At 57.1% G+C, this 17,220-nt stretch overlaps 1 protein-coding gene across 2 annotated transcripts in view; it reads right to left on the bottom strand.

Annotated features, from left to right (window-relative positions):
• The window catches only part of SLIT1 (slit guidance ligand 1), a 168,341-nt gene that overhangs the window by 142,937 nt on the left and 8,184 nt on the right, over positions 1-17,220 (bottom strand). For both annotated transcript variants that reach the window (XR_011382336.2, XM_051823458.3), the window contains exons 2-3: positions 3,509-3,580; positions 1,500-1,571 (exon numbers count right to left, since the gene is read on the bottom strand). Coding sequence is in view for 1 of the 2 variants with exons in the window: in XM_051823458.3 (XP_051679418.2) it covers positions 1,500-1,571; positions 3,509-3,580 (144 nt within the window). In the remaining variant the exon portion in view is untranslated. The remainder of the gene's footprint in view (positions 1-1,499; positions 1,572-3,508; positions 3,581-17,220) is intronic.

Raw genomic sequence — 17,220 nt, 5'->3', positions numbered from 1 at the left:
TACTGGCCCTGACTCCCTGCCAGGCACTGGGATAAACAGTTCCTGGCCTCATCCCTCCAGCAGAGGGAAAAGGCGGGCTTCCTTCTCTCGCCCATGCCACCACCTTGCACCCATGCGCATAGCTCCCTGGGAAGGTTTCACCACAACCAGCCCGCCACTCGGCTCGGCTCCTGACAGGTGCCCGTGGTACGTCTGTTGTCTGGGCTGGGCTGCCCCTCTCTGGGATGAGCTGAGTGCCTCGCCCAGGTCATCACCGAGGGGCAGTCTTTCCCTCACCCCTCCCCAGTGGCTCCACAGGGCCATGCTGACCTCCACTTAGGTTGGGGACTTCACGGACGGTGGAGCCAGGCTACTCCCACCCAGCCACAGGCCAGCAGCTGCCCTGGCACCTGCAGGGCCACACACTTCTCTTTCTGCACTCGAGTTTTTAACTGCTCATAAGAACCAAGTCTGTCCATTTCCAAACCTGTTTGGTGGCAGAGGTATTTGTCATTACAATTACATGATCATTTTTAAAGGAGCCCATAATGAATGGACTACTAGCAGGAAGAGTCATTGCTGTGAAGACGAAGTGGGATGCTTTGAAAAGACTCACCCACTGAAAGGAAAGCCACTCTCTGAAGACTAAGGGCAGAGAGAACTGGCGTAAAGAATTCAGGACTCTCCACTCCCTTGCTTCCAAGAAAGCTCACTCCACTTCCAAAAAACCAAAACCAAAAGTCATAAACCAAAGATACATGTGGAGCTTAGACAAAGAAAACAACACAGGGGCTGGCGCTGTGGCGCAGCGGGTAAAGTTGTCACCTGCAGTGCCGGCATCCCATATGGGCACCAGTTCAAGTGGCTGCTCCACTTCTGATCCAGCTCTCTGCTGTGGCCTGGGAAAGCAGAGGAAGATGGCCCAAGTCCTTGGGCCCCTGCACCCATGTGAGAGACCGAGAGGAAGCTCCTGGCTCCTGGCTTCAGACTGGCTCAACTCCAGCCATTACAGCCATTTGGCAAATAAACCAGCAGATGGAAGACCTCTCTCTCTGTCTCTGTCTCTGTCTCTCTGTCTCTCTCTCTCTTTCTCTCTCTCTGCCCCTGTAATTCTGCCTTTCAAATAAAATAAATAAATCTTTAAAAATAAATACACAGCACCCCACTCAGTGGCTCAAGGTGGGTGTCTGGCCTCGCAGTTAAGACGCCCATGGCCCATAGTGGAGTTCCTGGATTTGACACCCAGCTCTGGCTCCTGGCTCCAGCTTCCTGCTGATGTGTACCCTGGGAGGCAGCAGAGATGGCTCAAGGCCTTGGGTCCCTGCACACAGAGCAGCATCGACACGAGTGAGAATACTCCCAGTTCCTCTCTGCTGTCACCTCCCCACGCCTGCAACTCCCTCAGCAGCTGGCCGGGCTGGGCAGGGCAGGGGGACGCCCCTTGAGCACCGCCTCATTCCCAGCACCCTCTCAGCGCCAGTCCCAGCGGCCTGCTGAGCCTGGGCCCCAGGGGTACTCACAGCCGCTCCAGCTCCTTCATGTCATCAAAAGCCCCCCGCTCCACGGCCCCGATCTGGTTCTCCATCAGCTGCCTGGGGAAGCAGAGAGACAAGGACAGCTTCAGGGCACTGGGCAAGGGCTCCTGGAAGCAGCCGGCTCAAGGGAGGAGGCGGGGCAAACTGCCAGGCAACGCTGGCGAGGGAGAGAGACAGAGCCATGCCCAGGGCTCACACAGACCCACACCCTGGCCTGAGCGGACCCCCTAGCTCATGATCCTGCAACTTCCCCATTCTCTGCCAAAGGTCCCTCAGCACCCCCACCCTGGCAGCAAGACAGGCCTCGGGCCCCACCCACGCTGACCCCTCTGCAGCCACCTGCCACGGGGTCGCTGCTCCCAAGGCAGGCTAGGGAGGGCTTGGGCTGCTGGTGCAGGGGCCTGTCTGTGGCCACTATCAGGGGAGGGGAGCCTGTGACTGGGCAGGGCCCACACGTGCCTGAGCACGCTCTGCCCACTCCCCCACCCCGCACGGCCCCATCTGCTGTAGGAAAGAGTGGGTGCCCACAGCAGCTCAACCACCCAGCTCTGTGGGACTCCTTGCCACTCCTGCCCACGAGCTCCAGCTGGGGCTGGGGGCGGGAAGCACTTTCCACCAGGGGGTGACTGTCACGTGGTCATCCTTGAGATGTCAAAGAAGGGTTTTCTCCCTGTGTCTTCTCCCTGCCACTCTCCAGCCGGTGGCTTAGGTGGCCCTGCGGGTGTGGGGCAGGGGACAGAGCTGCCACCAGACATTTCTCTGCTGGAGGCCCAGGGAGAGAGGGGAGGGGCGGGAGGGAGACACAGAGCAAGCGAGGGAGCTCCCCCTGACTCGGAAGATCAGAAGAGACTCAGGAGCCTGGAAGGGGTCAGAGGTCAGCAGATTCTGGAGCAGCACAGCCTGCGCCTAACTCGTCCTTTCTGACCGCAGAGAAATTGGCCACGAGGTCCCAGCTCCTCCAAGGACTCTCGAAACCACAGAGCCAGTATCACTCTTCTGAAAGAATCTGGGGGCAGGGGTGAAGGATCCTGCGATTCTCTGATGTTGGATTTCCTCCCAGCCAGGCAGCTCGGGGCTCAGAGACGCGGAGAATGCAAAGAAACACAGCACTCCCGAGCGCGTGGGCTGAGCCCTGACTGCCTGTGTACCCCGAGAGCAAACAGGGATGGGGTCCCTGGTTCCTCCCCCCTGCCCACCCTGACAAGGCTGCTGCCACATGGGGTTCCATTGGCAGCAAGCAACTGAGCCAAACAGGGCTGTGCCCGTCACCCCGGCCACAACCGGGCACCAGAGAGGCACCAGCTCTGCACTCAGCATCCCCCACGCAAATCAGGGAGTGCCCTTGCTGGGAGCCTTCCCGGGCACAGGTTCTGGTAACAGTGGGACTGCTCTGTGTCCACTCAGGTCCCCGGCAACCCATTGCAGCCCCAGCTCCCAAGGTGACTGCATTTGGAGACAGGGCCTCTAGGGAGGTCAAGTTCACTGAGGTCAGAGGGTGAGGCCCCAACCCAGCAGGAAGGGGAACAGAGACCACCAATCTCCCCGGAAAGGAGAGGCCAGCCGTCTGCAAGACAGGAAGGAGCCCTCACTGGACACCAGCCCTGCTGTCAATCACGGCTCGCTGGCCTCCCGGGCCCCTGCTCTGGGACTCCCAGCCTCCAGAACTGTGTGCAAAACATGTCTGCTGCTTAGAACCCCTCTGCGGACTCAGTTCCAGCAGCCAGAGCTAGAGACCCAAACGCTCTTCACGGCCTCCTGATGGTCCCAGGCCCCCAGCTGACAGTGGGCAGGACAGCCTGGGCCCCACGGCCATGCCCACTTCTCCCTCTAGGTCAGGACTCAACTCCACCCCTGCAGGGTGTCCCCAAGACCGATCACAGCCAGAAGGCCCGCAGCCCTGCAACCTGCAGCCAGGGCCCTGCTGAGGCACCCATGGCCACCACCAGGGGCAGAGGCAGGAGGGAGGTCACGGCCGGGCAGCGCCCCCTACTCACAGCACCCGCAGCTGCTTGAGGCCCGCGAAGTCGTTCTTGTGGATCCGGGTGATGTTGTTGCCATTGAGTTCCCTGGGGAGAAGGAGAAAAATGGAGGTGGAGGGACAGCCGGCCAGGCTGAGCTCCAGAGCCCGCTCTACCTGGCTCCAGCCTGCCCATCCCCCTCCCAGGGTGGAGCTAGGGCTTCCAGCTGAGCCCCTGACAGCCAGATCTATGTCAAAGCCGGCAAGGAAGGAAAGTGGGTACTGGCCAACGAGAGAGCCCATCCAGGTGGAATTCCTTCTGTGCCTCAGTTTTCTCACCTATAAAATGGGGCCAGCCACTGTCTCCGCCTCATAGGCTCCCCATTTGCTCATAAAAAAGTACAACTGCCCGGCAAAGGGCCCCACTGGGGACACTAGATGCCACCGTCCAGCAGCACTGCCTCTGCGAGGTGTCTCTATTCTGAGTGCGAGAGAGCAGGGGGGCCCAAGCTGTTTAAGGGGACTGAGGAGATGAGACAAGCTGAGGCCCAAAGGACCACGAAGAGCTGCCCGGCAGTGCCCCAAGGGAGACCACCCAGAGTCAGCCTGGAGCTGGGGTGGGACAGTAGACAGGCTAAGAGGCGGGTGCAGAGGAAGCAGGATGGGGGGAAGGGGTGTGGATCTCAGAGGGCCTGGGAAGCAAGCAGGGAGCCAGTGAGGACTCCACCCGGCCAGCAGCGCCCACCCTCCGGCCCACCCCAGGGCCAGGTCCGCAGCGGCTCCTCCTCTCTACTATCTGGGCCCATCCTCCCTTCCAGGCTACACCTGCTCTCCACCATGGGCACTCCCGACAGCCTCCTGGGCCCCTTGGGCAAGGGCCCTGCCTCAGAGGCCACTGCCCCCAGCGCCCCTGCCTCCCAGGGACCTCACCCCCTCCCAAGAAGCTTCCTCAGCCTGGGAAAGGCACACAGGCCACTCACGGGGCAAGACAGCTCCACATTCCAGAAAGTCCTTCCACGGAATCACACACAGCCGAACCTCTCCCAGGCGTGGTTCTGTCCCTAGCTGTCCCCTCCGACCTCTAATCAAGGGGACACCTCCCACCCACAACCATGCCACCTCCCAAGCTTTCTCATCACTCATAGTCACTTATGTGCTCTGTAACAACCTAAATCCTCCCCCTCATACACACACACACATACACATACACACACAGGCACACACACACACAGGCACATACACATGCCCTGGTCACCCGCAGCCCTGGCTTCTCACTTCACCAACTTTGGTTCAAAGATCCAGGCACAACCACAAGCCCGTCTCAAGTCCAAACCACTCTGGAAACAAGCCCCGTCCCGCAGTGTGCAGGAAGTGTGTCTGGCTCAGGTGGCATTCGGCAGGTGCTTCACTGAGGCCAACAGCCTGGGGCAGGCGGCTCGCCCTAGCGGTCAAGGTACAGTCAAGGCGCCACAGCCCCTGTTGCAGTGCCTGCCTGGGTTCAATCGCTCAGCTCCTGCTCCCAGCCCCAGGCCCTGGGAGGCAGCAGTGATGGCTCAGGTACTTGGGTCCCTGCCACCTATGGGAGAGACTTGGATTGAGCTCCTGGCTTCCACCCAGCCCCAGATGTTGCAGGCACTGGGGTAGTGAACCAGCAAATGAGATCTCTCCCCACCCCAAATTAACTAATTAATTTTTAAAAATATTTTTAAAAGACCAGTGTATGTTGTTAGTGCCCACACACTGCAGGATTGGGCATTCTCACAGGGGCTGGGAAGTACTTCTTCCGCCCTTTTTTTTTTTAAGATTTATCTATTTATTTGAAAGGCTGAGTTATAGAGAGGCAGAGGTAGAGGCACAGAGAGACTCCCCTATCTGCTGACCAAATGGCTGCAATGGCCGGAGCTGGGCCGATCTGAAGCCAGGAGCCAGGAGCTTCTTCCAGGTCTCCCATGTGGGTGCAGGGGCCCAAGGATCTGGGCCACCCTTCACTGCTTTCCCAGGCCATAGCACAGAGCTGGACCAGAAGTGGATCAGCCAGGACTTGAACCGGCGCCCATGCTGGATGCCGGTACTGCAGACAGTGGCTTTACCCGCTACGCCACAGCACAAGCCTCTCTTGCGCCTGTCTTACAGGTGAGGGCAGAGCGGCGCCGTGAGAACAAGTGCCCCCACCCCCACCCCATATATGTCAGAACCCACGCCGTCTGCCCCTGGGGCCCCAGCTTTTCCTACCAGGCCAGGCCGGGTCTCCACACTGATGAGCCCAGCAGCCATTCCCCACCTTGTTCACCTTGCGTGTGCCCTGGGCCGGTCTCCTGGTGCGTGGAAGTGGCTAGAAAGGCTGGGTCCCTGCCCCACCTCTTGTCTAAGGGGCTCTCAGGGGCTGGGTCCAGAAGCCAGGCTGAGCCGATTCTGGGATTCCTGGAAGAGTCAGGCTCTTCTCAGCATGACCGTCCCTCCCGGAAACAGCCTCACCTGGGCTCCCCGACAAGGGAACGGTTCCTCCACGGCACAGCTGCTGTCACCACGCCCTGAGGCCATCCTGGGAAGCTCCCTTCCCCAACCCCAAAACTGCAAGGCACTTTGGGTGGTTGTGCTTTCAACTAATTAATGAATGAACTGAGAGACAGAAACCGACGGAGAGATAGCAAAGAGAGTGCTCCCGTCCGCTGGTTCACTCCCCAAATGCCTGCAGCAGCTGGGGCTGGGCCAGGCCACAGCCGGCAGCCAGGAGCTGCATCCCCATCTCCTGTGTGAGTGCAGGGACCCAGTTACTTGAGCCACCACCACGCCTCTGGGGTCTGCTTTTGTGGAAAGCCGGGGTTCAAGAGCTGGAGCCAACGATGAAGCCAAGGTGCTCCAACGTGGGACAAGCGCATCCTACCCAGCGTCTAACCGCGAGGCCTACGCCTGCCCTCCGATGTTTCATTTCTCCTTGTTAGAAACGTAGGTCAGCTTGGTTTTAAGAGAGCACATGGAAGCGACTTAAATGGACATCAGCAGGGCACTGCTCATTGAGTTCAGGAGACGGAACGCCGTGCAGCCATTTAACACGGTCTAGATCTGTTCATTCCACAAGGAGAGCTGCCCATGACCCAGAGGGTGGAAGAAGGGTCACGAGACAGCACTGCATTCTGTGAGCTCCCAGGCAAACCCACGTGCACACACATGCAAATACACGTGCACACGCACTCACACAGGTGTGTGCACTCAACGAACTGTGTGCGCGTATTAACAGCCACAGCTGCAAAACGCTGAGACTCAAGATGACTGCAGTTTCTTTTTTTTCTTTTTTGACTTCTCTGCATTACTTGAATGCTTTTAAAGGCATCTATATTTTTATAAGCCAACATAAGATTCAAGTTGTCACATTTAAAAGTAGAGTGATATATTGGCCGGCGCCGTGGCTCACTAGGCTAATCCTCCACCTAGCGGCGCCGGCACACGAGGTTCTAGCCCCAGTTGGGGCACCGGATTCTGTCCCGGTTGCCCCTCTTCCAGGCCAGCTCTCTGCTGTGGCCTGGGGAAGGTAGTGGAGGATGGCCCAAGTGCTTGGGCCCTGCACCCCATGGGAGACCAGGAGAAGTACCTGGCTCCTGGCTCCTGCCTTCGAATAGGCGTGGTGCCGGCCATGGCGGCCATTGGAGGGTGAACCAACGGCAAAGGAAGACCTTTCTCTCTCTCTCTCTCTATCCACTCTGCCTGTAAAAAAAAAAAAAAAAAAAAAAAAAAAAGTGGAGTGAAATATGCACACTCCTGACTTTTTTCAATTTCCCAAAGAAGAAATGAAAATCACAAGAGAATCCCATCACTCAGAAAAAAAGCCTCCTTCCTATTCTAGAATGTTCTCTCTCCAGTCTGTATCCTTTGGCTAAAATTCCTATGTGGGGGAGATGACTCAGCAAATATTCCCGGGCCTTGGTTTCCCTGTTTCTAAAATGAGGACCATGACACCCACCTTGCAGAGATGCAGTGAGTTTCAATGAAGCTTCCACGACTTCATCTCCCTTTCTTTTTAAGATTTATTTATTGTATTTATTTGAAAGGCAGAATGACAGAGAGAGAGAGAGATCTTCCATCTACCTTATCACTTCCCAAATGGCCAAGCTAGTCCAGGCCAAAGCCTGGAGCCAGGAACTCTACAAGGTCTCCTGCGTAGGTGGCAGGGGCCCAAGTACTTGAGCCATCTTCAGCTGCTTTCCCAGGCACATTAGCAGGGAGCCGGATCAGAAGTGGAGAAGCCAGGACACGAAGTGGCACTCCGAAATGGGGTGCTGGCGTCACTACGCTGGACCCTGACTTAACATTTCTCAACACCAAGAGCCGTGACCAGCATACCACCAGAGTACGCTAACCTCAGTACTGCCCATTCCACCAGGAGGGGGCACCCAGAGCAGGGCCAGACTGGGCATGGAGGAGCCGCCCCAGGACGGTAAAGACTACGAGAGACCCCTGAGGTGGCTCTTCCTCCACCAGCGACGTGTACACAGCCATCCCTCTCCCCAAGAGGACAGACACCCCCTGCGTGGATGGCCCTGACTTCCATGCACTCCTGGGCAGGCCCTGGTGGCAGATTTTGGAGAGCGTTAACCAAGCAATGTCACCAAGGGGAAAGCAGAGCTCATGAGGATTCCTCGTGAGGGGTGTGTGGGGGCTCCTGTTTCCTGGGGGCTAAGGACATCCCCATAGCAGCCCAACCCAGCAGTGGCAATGGGGTAGGGAAGGAGAGCTCAGCTGCCCTCCAAAAACCAAGCCCTGTCCTGTGAGGTCCCCCAAAACTGACCATGCACACACACACTCCCGGTGAAGGAGCCAGGTCTCCCAGGCTTGGGAGCTGTGCCACCCTGTGCTTTCCTTTGAAATCTTGGCCTGGCCAAACCCACACTGCTGAATGTCTGCAGAGACAGACCAGAGAGCTGGAGGAAGAAAGAATTTCCCTCTGCAGCCACTGCCCAGACGTGAGAAAGGAGTCCACATAGGCCGGCCCCTCCCCCCACCTGCAGAGGGGCCCCACTCTGACCTGGAGCCCTGCAGAGTCCCCGAAAGGGCTCACCACAGTCACTCTGGCTCCCCTCCAATCTGCTCTCCAGGCCTCAGCCAGAGTGGTCTTTTCAAGATGCAAATCTGATCATGTCACTCCCCACTTAAACCCTTCAATGAGTCCCCATGGCTCTTGGAATCAAGACAAAAATCTCCTTAGTGTGAACCGCAAGTTCCGGCGTGTTCTGCCCTGTCCCCACCGATCCGCCGCTCCTCTGCCCCACTCCCTCCTGTGGCAGGGCCCTTGAACTTGCCAGGCCCTCCCTCCTTCCTGTCTGCCTAGCTCACCCCGGCCTCTTCTTTCATGGATAAGCCTTCCTGATCCAGCCCTGCAGAGCGCTCCGACCCTCTCCTCTGTGGCACAAAGCGGGGGCAATTTCATGTGAACTTGGGGGCTCTTTGATGTCTCAGTCCCCAGATGGGATTAGAAGCTCCTTGAGAAAACAGACCGCGTTGGCTTTTTCTCAGTATTGCACTCCAGGCCCTGACACAGTACATGGCACGTGACCAGTGTTTCCATGTTTCTTGACTGCGTGAATGAATTTGCATGAAGATTGGCGTATGTCAGGGACAGGTGTTTGGCACGGCGGTTAAGACACCACTTGGGGCACCTGCATCCATAGCCTTGGCTCTGCACCCAGTTTCAGCTTCCTGTTGATGTGCACCCAGGGAGGCAGCAGGTGACAGCTCAGTACCTGGGTCCCTGCCACCCACAAGGGAGGCTGGATTGAGTCCCTAGCTCCTAGCTTCAGCCTGGCCCAGCCCCCGATATTGTCAGCATTTCTGAAGCAGCAGATTGGAAATATCTCTTCCTCTCCACTTCTCTCTCTGTCTGTCTGTCTATCTCTCTCTCTCTCTCTCTCTCTCTCTCTCGATGCCCTTCAAATATTTTTAATTGCCATATTTCGTTCAACTGGGTTGCCTGCATTTTCATGTTTCCTGCTCCCCCACTCCAAAAAGGAGACTGATAAATGCTCTTCTCAAAAGGACATCATCCTAGAAAAAGCCCCACACCAGGCTGCTACCCTGTTACATCCACTTCCTCCCTTCCAGATTCTTCTGCCCTTATCTGTGAGTCCTACAGGAGCCAGGCAATGGTGCCCTCAGGGTTCAGCTGCCAAGCAGGAGAGCTGGGCCCTTCCAGACACCCTCAGGAGGAAATGAGGAGGGCGGGTGGTCTCCCTCCTGCTCCAGCCTCCCTGGGCCTCAGGAGACTCCAAGCAGCAGGTGCACAGGGGGAAGCCTTCCGGGGGCTTCACTGCCCTCACCACACTGACACTAGCTCCTCGTAATTCTCACCAACACCCTGGTGGGAGTCGCTGCATCATCCTGTGGATGAGCCTGCAGAGGCAGAGGCAGAGCTGGGGAGCCGGGCCGGGGGCTCCACATCCAGCAGCACAGCTCAGACCTTGCAGTCCCAGCCCAGCAATACCCAGACATCCTGAGGCCTTGGGGGACACGTCATCTCTCCAGTGTCACTCCCATCCGCAGAGCAAAGCTGTCCAGCAGGTGGCCGGTGAGAGCAGAGACCACGACCTGACTCAAGCAGTGGCTCAGGTGGGAGGTACACAGCCTGGCACTCTGTGGCTGGCCTGGGAGGACTGGGCCACAGACAGGGACCCTGAGCAGAGCTGCAGGCCACAGCCAGGGGCCAGGGGCACTGTGAGGCCCCAGAGATCTGAGCCCAGCAGGGTGAGCTGGAGGCTGCCCCCAGGGAAGGCCAAGAATGGCCCCCAGAGCACAGGGACCTGTGGGGCCCTGGCCCATGGGGTGGGAGCCTAGCTTTTCCCCAGCTCCCTCATTCCCTCTTTTTGAAAAATTTATTTGAGGGCCGGCGCCGCGGCTCACTAGGCTAATCCTCTGTCTGCGGCACCGGCGCCCCGAGTTCTAGTCCCGGTCAGGGTGCCGGTTCTGTCCTGGTTGCTCCTCTTCCAGGCCAGCTCTCTGCTGTGGCCCAGGAGTGCAGTGGAGGATGGCCCAAGTGCTTGGGCCCTGCACCCCATGGGAGACCAGGAGAAGCACCTGGCTCCTGCCATCGGATCGACGCAGCAGCAATTTGGGGAATGAACCAACGGAAAAGGGAGACCTTTCTCTCTGTCTCTCTCTTTCACTAACTCTGCCTATCCAAAAAAAAAAAAAAATTATTTGAAATACAAAGACAAGAGAGAGAAAGAGACAAGCACACGGAGATTTCTCACCTGCTGGTTCACCCCCCCCCCCACCAACCGCCCTCCAAGTGCCTGCACCAGCCAGGGCTGAGCCAGGCCAACACCAGCTCCACCGGGTCTTCCACATGGGTGGCAGGGACTCAGATGCTCGCGCCACTGTAGGCATGCGCACATTTTGCTTACTCATCCCTTCCTCATCAGACGCTGGCTGTGGTGAACAACACTGCCAAGAGTGCGGCTGTGCAGATGTCCATGCCCAGAGATGCAACCACGGGACCACAGGCAGTCCACGCTTCATTTCTGAAGCCCCCATACTGTCCTCCACAGCAGATGGACCATTTCACACTCACACGGCAGTGCACACGGCTCTCAACTCTCCACAACACCCCCCCAACACTTGCTATATTCAGGTTTGGGTTTTTTAATAGCAGCCATCCTCATGGGCGTGAGGGCCCAGCTCTTAACCCCAACTCCATGGCACATTCTGTCCTGAGGCCTGCCTTGCTCCTGCTCAGCCCCTTCCCAGATCTGGGGTCTGCCCCAAAGCCACAGCCCTGAGGCCAGAGTCCTTGACAGCAGCAGAACTCCAGAACTCCTTGCCTACTGCCTGTCTGCTCCTCCCTCTCACCCCCAGCCCCGCGAAGCCACCACTCACAACGCCCTGCAGCTGACTTCCGTCTGCAACACCATCTCCCTGCAGCCCCCCAATTCTGCTCACTGCCCTTCACCCCCACCGTACACCCCACTCCGCACGCCAGCCTGCAACAGGAGCCCGCCCTTCAGCACGTGCAAGCAGGAAGGGCTTCATGGCCTCTGTGCCTGTATGGCCCCAACGCTGTGCACTCCCAAGCAGGTGCTCCAGGAGGGTCTGACGAATGAAGCCAGGCCTTATTAAGATGCACAGGTGGCAGTCACACTGAAACCTGGCCCTCGAGACCAGAGACTCAGCTCCCCACTGGGCAGCAGCCCTGAGCCGTCTGCCCCAGGTGGATGGCCCCACCTTGCTGAACTTGCTCCTCTAGAAAATAAGGGTACGCCATACCCTCTCCCAGGGCTGACATCAAGTTAAGAGAGGGGACACAGGCAAAACACGTCACTCCCAATGCAAGGCAGTGGTGACCACAGACATCATCCCAAGCCCCACTCACCTCTCCCTGCCTCCTCTGTCCCTGGCCATGGCCAACGCTCCCTTTCCCCCATGCCCCACTGGCACTGGCTCCCTCCCTCCCACAGTCTGCCCCCATGCCCTCCACCGGCTGCTGCCCCTGCTCACTGGGGACCCATGTCCAACCGCGCCCCACCCTGCAGGGGGCGCTCTCTGCACCTGTCTTCTTGGCAAACTTCCTCACGACCTCCTCCATGCCCCACCCCCGCACCTCCCACCTTCCGCTTGTCCCAGTCTTGACAGTGACCCTGTCGCCTAACCTCATCCTCAGAGAGGGCACTCCCCACAGCACTGGCCCTGCTCTCCTTCTCCCAGCTCCCTCTGTGTTTTTACAACAACTGCTTGGCCCACGTTGGAATCCACAAAGGTTATTCAGCCTGAGCCCCATGTGCAAAGAGCAGGGCACAAGCCCCTCCATTGCCACGCCCCTTCCTCCTGCCCCCATGATGCAGGTGGAGGCGAAGGGCGGTCCTTGGGGCTCCTCAGAGGACGTCCTTCCTTCACCAGGACACCCCAGCATCACACGGCTTCCCACGCTGCGTTCTGGGCACCCCCCAGAATCGCCCTTGCCAAGCAGCCACAGAAGAGCAGCTCTGGGAGAGGCCCTGGCACGTCTGCCTCCAGGGCTCAGCTCAGCTTCACTCTGCCACAAGCCCATTCTCCCGGCCCCACCTCCGGGCCCCCTCCAGGGCCCCCGCTTGCTCTCGGGCACTGCTGCCCCGCACGGCCCACTCCCTCGTGAGCCTCGGCTTCTGTGACGGCTGCAGTAGAGCCTGCGGCTGCTGCAGCAAATGAGCACACACCCCACGGCCGGCCGGGGCTGCCGATGACTGCCCGGACTCAGCTTACGGATCTGCTGCAGGCCACAAGTCCAGCATCCGCCTCTCGGGGCTCATGTGCAGGGGCCAGCAGAGCCGTGTTCCCTCCCAGACACTGTCACCAGCGAGGCACTCCCTTGCCTTTCTTGGTGTCCACGGGCTGATTCCTAGGCCCGTGGCCTCTTCCTCACCTCCATCTCGTCACCTGTCCCACCGCGGCTCTGACCTACCCTCCCCCTCACAGGGGTCCTGTGATGACACTGGGCCCACCCAGATAATCCAGGACCATCTCCTCATCTCAGCTCCTTCACTTGGCCCCGACTGCCAAGTCCCCGGCCACAGAGGGTGACACAGTCTCAACCACTAGTGGGCCCACAGCCACGATTCTAAAGCAAAGGTCAGAATCCCTAAAATGTGGACAAAGACTGAATAAGAACTTGGGGCTGGTGCTGTGGCACAGCAGGTAAAGCTACGGCCTGCAGCACCCAGCATCCCATGTGGTCGCCAATTCCTGTCCTGGCTGCTCCACTTCCAATCCAGTTCCCTGCTAATGCTCCTGGGAAAGCAGCAGAGGGTGGCCCAGGAACTTGGGTCCCTATTCCCAGGTGGGAAACCCAGATGAAGCTCCTGGCTCCTGGCTTCGACCTGGCACAGCCCCAGCTGTGCAGCCATTTGGGGAGTGAACCAGCAGATGAAAAGACCTCTCTCTCTCTGTCTCTCTCTGTCTCTCTCTCTCTCTTTCTCTTTTTTTTTTAACAGGCAGAGTTAAACAGTGAGAGAGAGACAGAGAGAAAGGTCTTCCTTCCGTTGGTTCACCCCGCAAATGGCCACCACGGCCGGCATGCTGCGCCGATCCGAAGCCAGGAGCCAAGCGCTTCCTCCTGGTCTCCCATGTGGGTGCAGGGACCCAAGCACTTGGGCCATCCTCCACTGCCCTTCTGGGCCACAGCAGAGAGCTGGACTGGAAGAGAAACAACCAGGACTAGAACCCGGCACCCATATGGGATGCCAGTGCCGCAGGTGGAGGATTAACCAAGTGAGCCACGGCGCTGGCCTTCTCTCTCTCTCTCTCTCTAACTCTTCCTTTTAAATAAATTAAATTAATCTTTTAAAACAAAAGGATGATTTTAAAAAAAACCTCACTGAACGCATTTTGAGCATGGCCTGTTACGGCTGCATTGCAGTTTGGGTGACCCTCGAAGATCCACGTGTTTAGCCCTTGATCCCGAGTCTGTGTTAGTGGATTAAGGACAGGGCTGGATCCAGCCGTGGCGTCTGAAGGTGGGGACTGGGAGAGTGACCAGACTGGACTAGGTTGATGGGGTGGAGCCCCAGGATCAGATGATGATTGCTTTATAAACAGAACCTCCCTGGCGGGGAAGGAGAGCCCGTGACTCTGCCCCCTGGTGCTCCATCACCAGCTGCCGCCCTCACCAGACCTAGCCCGACAGAGCCACCCAACCTCGAGCTCAGAACCTGCAGCACCATGAGCCAAAACAAACCTTCACACCTCACAAGTGGCTCCCCTCACCTCTCACGGTGACAGAAAGCTGAATAATAACACCAACCATGCACCGGGCAACAGAGACACGACAACACACGAGACGGGCTCTCCCCTCAAGAAGTCAAAAGCTACAGGCTCCATCAAACAAGTCACCTTATTAAAAGGGAAGAAAATTCTCTTCCTCAGAGAATAATTCCAATTAATAAATGAAGAAGGAATGAGGGGAATAGAAATTCACAGTTGGATAATAATTATTGCAGGCAAGACCGGTTAATGGGTATTAAAATTAGTAGATGAGAATTTGAGGACAAACAGGGTATCTCATAGTCCCAAAGTATCTCACCCCAAACATTTAGGAAATAGAAATGAGGGGCTTTGCTGTGGAGAAGACTGGCAGACCCCTCGTCACCAAGAGATCAAGGTTAACATCACCAGCAAGAACACACATCTGTGTCACACACCCAGCAGGAGCACTGGGAGGGCTGGTCACCACGGGCACGCCTACAGAAAATGCTAGCCCCAATCTAACATGAAAATACGCCAGAGAGGCCAGCGCTGCGGCTCACTAGGCTAATCCTCTGCCTTGCGGCGCCGGCACACCAGGTTCTAGTCCTGGTCAGGGCGCCAGATTCCATCCCGGTTGCCCCTCTTCCAGGCCAGCTCTCTGCTGTGGCCAGGGAGTGCAGTGGAGGATGGCCCAAGTGCTTGGGCCCTGCACCCCATGGGAGACCAGGATAAGTACCTGGCTCCTGCCATCAGATCAGCACGGTGCGCCGGCTGCAGCGCGCCGGCCGCGGCGGCCATTGGAGAGTGAACCAACGGCAAAGGAAGACCTTTCTCTCTGTCTCTCTCTCACTGTCCACTCTGCCTGTCAAAAAATTTTTAAAAAAATAAAAAAAAAAAAGAAAATATGCCAGAGGAATCCAAACTGAAGAGCATTCTACAACGTAACTCACCAGTGCTATTTTTTTTTTAAGACTTAGTTATTTATTTGGAAGTCAGGATTACAGAGAGTGAGGGAGAGACAGAGAAAGGTCTCCCATCTGCTGGTTCACTTCCAAAATGGCCATAGCAGCCAGGGCTGGGCCAGGCCGGAGCCAGGAGCCAGGGGCTTCTTCTGGGTCTCTCACGTGGGTTCAGGGGCCCAAGCACTTGGGCCATTTTCTGTTACTTTCCCAGAGACATCAGCAGGGAGCTGCATGGCAAGTGGAGTAGCCAGGACTCGAACCAGTGCTTACGGGGGATACCAGCATCCCAGACAGCAGGCTAATCGGTTGCCCCTCACCAGTGCTTTTCAAAATATGATAACAATTAAGAAGAGACTGAGAAACAGTGCAGATTGAAGTTTTGAAACTAAGGAGACACGGCCACCGAATGCAACGAGGCCCCTGGATTGTGTCTGGGAGCAGAAAGAGGACGTTTGTGGGAGAAGCAAGCCTCCCGCTCAGCTGACAGTACTGCAACAGTGCTGCTCATTCCTGAGTTTGTCTTTCTCTGAAAACTTTCACACACCTAGTTTTCATCTTATTTGAAAGCCAGGGGACACACACAGAGAGCTTCCATCTGCTGGCTCCCCCAAGAGTCAGGACGGAACCAGGCCGAAGCCAGGAGCTTGGAACTCAATCTGGGTCTCCCACGCCGCTGACGATGTCCAGGTATTTGAGCCATGATCTGCTGCCTCCCCACAGCGTGCATCAGCAGAGCTGAATCAGAAGCAGAGCGTGGACCTGCACCAGGCACTCTGGTGTGGAATGTGGGCATCCCATCCCACACAGCCTCTGAACTGCTGCGCCAAATGCCGGCCCCAATCTGCCGTTTGAATATCCATGCACGGTTAGGAGAGACATCAAATGTTAGAGGAGACTAGTTGAGGGATCCATGAGAACTCTCTGGACTCTTTTTGCAACTTTTCTGTATGTCTAAACTTATCTTAAAATAAAAGTGAAAAAATCAAATAGAATACAATACAGCAATGACAGCAAAACCCCTGTCCCAAAAGAGCCAGAGACCAGTCGCCATAATCAGCTCATTCCCCCAGCGCCAGTTGGCACCCCGTACCCATTTACTCTCCACACCAAAGCCAGGCAACAGAATTTCCTACCACGCCACCTGCACGTGTCACTGGCCACTCAAAACCCTCGGCGGGTCAGGTGCTCAGAGCACCAACACGGAGTGGCTTGAAGGGGCTCCCCTCCGCCAAAGCTGAGATAGTCTGAACATCAAGATCAATGAGGAGAGTAACAAATTAAAACCCAGAGAATGAGAGGATAACCCACAAACCCATCCTGTGGTAAACACACCAACAGATGGAGGGAAGGGAAAGTGCTCTGTTCAGCAGAGCCTGGCTAAGGGAGAAGAAAGGATGGAAGCCGAAAGTGATCACAGAGCAGGGACGAGAGCAGGGTGACAGCAGGCGCACGTGGCTCCCAAGTCTCTCCCAGAGCAGCTTGTTAACAACAAGAGAACAGTGACTTTTCCAGGGAGAAGCTGGGACAACCTGGCATCATGAACCTCTGACATGCCAGGGGCCAGGGTCCTTTCTCTGGTCCCACTGGCAAAAATGCAAGACCTGGGGCCAGCGCCGTGGCTCACTTGGTTAATCCTCTGCCTGCAGCGCCGGCATCCCATATGGGCACTAGTTCTAGTCCCGGTTGCTCCTCTTCCAGTCCAGCTCTCTGCTATGGCCTGGAAATCAGTAGAAGATGGCCCAAGTGCTTGGGTCCCTGCACCTGCATGGGAGACCAGGAAGAAGCACCTGGTTCCTAGCTTCAGATCGGTGCAACACCGCCCGTAGCGGCCATTTGGGGAGTGAACCAACAGAAGGAAGACCTTTCTCTCTGTCTCTCTCTCTCTCTCACTGTCTATAACTCTACCTGTCAAATAAATTAAAATTTAAAAAAATGCGAGACCTGAGTGTAACCAGGGGGTGAGAGCACAGGGAAGCAGGCTGAGGGGCGCACGCTTCCATCCAGGCCAGAGCTTTCTCACCACCTGCTGGACGTCGGGGAACAGCCACAGAAAGCATTCCCGGATGGGGGTAGGATCTGAATGAGA

The sequence above is a fragment of the Oryctolagus cuniculus genome, chromosome 15 (genome assembly GCF_051225735.1).
Source record: "Oryctolagus cuniculus isolate XC-2025 breed Fujian yellow rabbit chromosome 15, ASM5122573v1, whole genome shotgun sequence".
Taxonomy (NCBI): Eukaryota; Metazoa; Chordata; class Mammalia; order Lagomorpha; family Leporidae; genus Oryctolagus; species Oryctolagus cuniculus.
The sequence above is the reverse complement of the archived record's forward strand: the minus strand, read 5'-3'. Positions and strand labels throughout refer to the sequence as shown.